We start from the raw sequence: 2,441 nt of genomic DNA, 5'->3' as shown, positions 1-2,441 counted from the left end.
ACTCCTTTGGTGGTGCTCAGTGTTAGGGCGGCTCCGGTGACTGGCACTTCGGTTCGGGCTTGGGCGCTGACTGCGGCGGTCTGAGCGCTTTTCACTGCGGCGCTCTCTACTACGCCGGCTTCGCTGTTCATTGCCCTCACGACTGCCGTCTCGGCTGCGTGAAGGAGTCCTTGACCAATCACGGCCCATCACCAATCTTGTTATCGTTATCCCACTTCTGAAGCTGTTGGGTTGTGGAATGAAACGCCTTCTTCACAACTGATATTTTAATATTCCTCCTTGTTACATTCACTTTTTACTATAATATTCGCAATCTTTCACAATCTTAAATAATAGATTTAAATAACCCTAAAACAAGCATGAGGCACGGCTAAGGCACTGACTTGTTGACCGCACTGGTCGGCTGTTCAGGATCAATTGCTAGCTGATCGTTTCTTCAAAAAATGTGAGCGATCGACTGACAACTAACCGACTGGAGGGGAGGTTAAGTTGTCAGGCGGTAGATTATAAATAACAGAAAACCTTGTCTATGGAAAATAATGTACTATGTATGATTTTAAGATTTGTAACAGCTCGGCCATCCGATCTTCAACGAGTGCCTTCGTTGGCTTAAATTAAATTTAAACAAAAATAAAATGTTAAAATATGGAAAACAAAATGCAACCATACTTACATGAAATTGAAACAAATACTTATAATAATATGTATTTACAACTAGTTCCCGAAGTTTGAATTGGTATGATTAGCTTTTACAAATAATCAAAATTACACAAGGAAACAAGCCTAGAATAAGATTTACAAATTTCGAAAAAAAAAGAAAATAAATAAATATATATATCTCTATTGGAACTACTTCGACAATCGCTACAAACATTTGTATAACAAAAACTCACTTCTCTATCCGTTTGATTAGGACTAATTCAAATTCAAATAATTTATTGCTCACCAATACATTTTTACATATTAGTGACCTTATGCAGGTATTGCAATACAATCATAATGTTATATTTATATTACATAATACTATCTCATACATTTAAATTTGACAATAATTAGATCACAAAAATAACAATGTACAATAATAATTGTTGCTTTCTTATGGGCGGCACACCATTGTACCCAGCATGCCCTCAACAGTAATCAAAATCACTCAGAACTCACTGCTTGCACATAGACTGCATATTGTTACTCTTTGGGCGGCACATCATTGTACCCAGCATGCCCTCAACAGTAATAAAAATCACTCAGTACTCATTGCTTGCACATAGACTGCATATTGTTACTCTTTGGGTGGCACATCATGCCCGGCATGCCCACAGTATGTAAGCTATTCGTTTTGGGCGGCACATCATTGTGCCCGGCATACCCATAATAATCATACAAAATCACTCGGTACTCACTGTTCACACATATACTGCATTTTGGTTCTCGTTGGGCGGCATATTGTGCCCGGCACGCCCACAATATGCAAGCTATTTCAAATTCCATGTGTTTGTTATAAACGTCGATCATTCTTCGTTCATACCAAACACGTAGACTTGACTCGTCATTTATAGAAGGATGTGTATTACAACATACATAAAGAACTTTAAACTACCTAATGTGTATGTATAAAATTTAATTATTTTGATTCTCAATGGCATCAGAACAACTATCATCACCGTCATTATCGCTATCAGACATCGATTTAAAATTTAACCAAGGGTGCATTTTGTCGGCTGCCACGACAGCTTCGTACCGCCTACCTTTTCGAGATAAAGGGGTATCCTCTACCACATAACGGTCGTTTGGTAAAACTTTAATTACGCGGTACGGTCCCTGTAGTTTGGGTTCCAACTTTTTAGACTGCCCGCTGCCAGATGCAACTGCTCTCAAAATTCGCACTAGATCACCTACTTTATATACTTTTGCCGCTTTTCTTTTTCTATTATACCGTTCTTCACTGACCTTCGCTTGCTGTTTCATCAGGCAGCGTGCATCTAATCTAATATCGTCAATCTTACCGTCTACTATTCCATGTCCTACATCCGAAATTACTTCACTTAATATACCTTGCGAAGGATTTGTAACTCTACGCCCAAATAATAATTCACTAGGAGTTTTTTTTGTGACGTCGTGTATTGTCGTATTAATGCCTAACTGTATATCCGATAGATTATCATCCCATGTTCTAGGATCTTTGCCATGGTTCATGGTTCCCAATGATGCCAATATAGTTCGGTTTGACCTTTCTACTTGACCATTTGCTCGCGGCGTGGCTACTGCATTCATAACATGCTTTATGCCTAAGGCCTGTATAAACTTCCTAAACCTCTTGCTGGTAAAACAGCTACCTCTATCAGAAATGAGGCGTGTTGGAGTACCAAAATACCCAATAAGATTTTTTTTAATTACTTTTATAGTTTCCGACGTTTTGGTACTTTTGACGGCAGCCAAAGAAA

The 2,441-nt window shown here is 38.8% G+C and overlaps 1 protein-coding gene across 1 annotated transcript; it reads right to left on the bottom strand.

Annotated features, from left to right (window-relative positions):
- Window positions 1–1,617: 1,617 nt before the first annotated feature.
- On the bottom strand, window positions 1,618–2,193 carry LOC149895154 (uncharacterized). Its single transcript, XM_090119163.1, has one exon. It carries the CDS (start codon window positions 2,191–2,193, stop codon window positions 1,618–1,620), a length of 576 nt encoding a protein of 191 aa, XP_089975289.1.
- Between the last annotated feature and the right edge of the window lie 248 nt (window positions 2,194–2,441).

This window comes from Colias eurytheme, chromosome 32 (genome assembly GCF_061535395.1).
Source record: "Colias eurytheme isolate Ceu_HAF_F1 chromosome 32, ilColEury1 Martin Lab GWU primary, whole genome shotgun sequence".
NCBI classification, from domain to species: Eukaryota; Metazoa; Arthropoda; class Insecta; order Lepidoptera; family Pieridae; genus Colias; species Colias eurytheme.
This window is presented reverse-complemented; position numbering and strand designations above follow the sequence as displayed.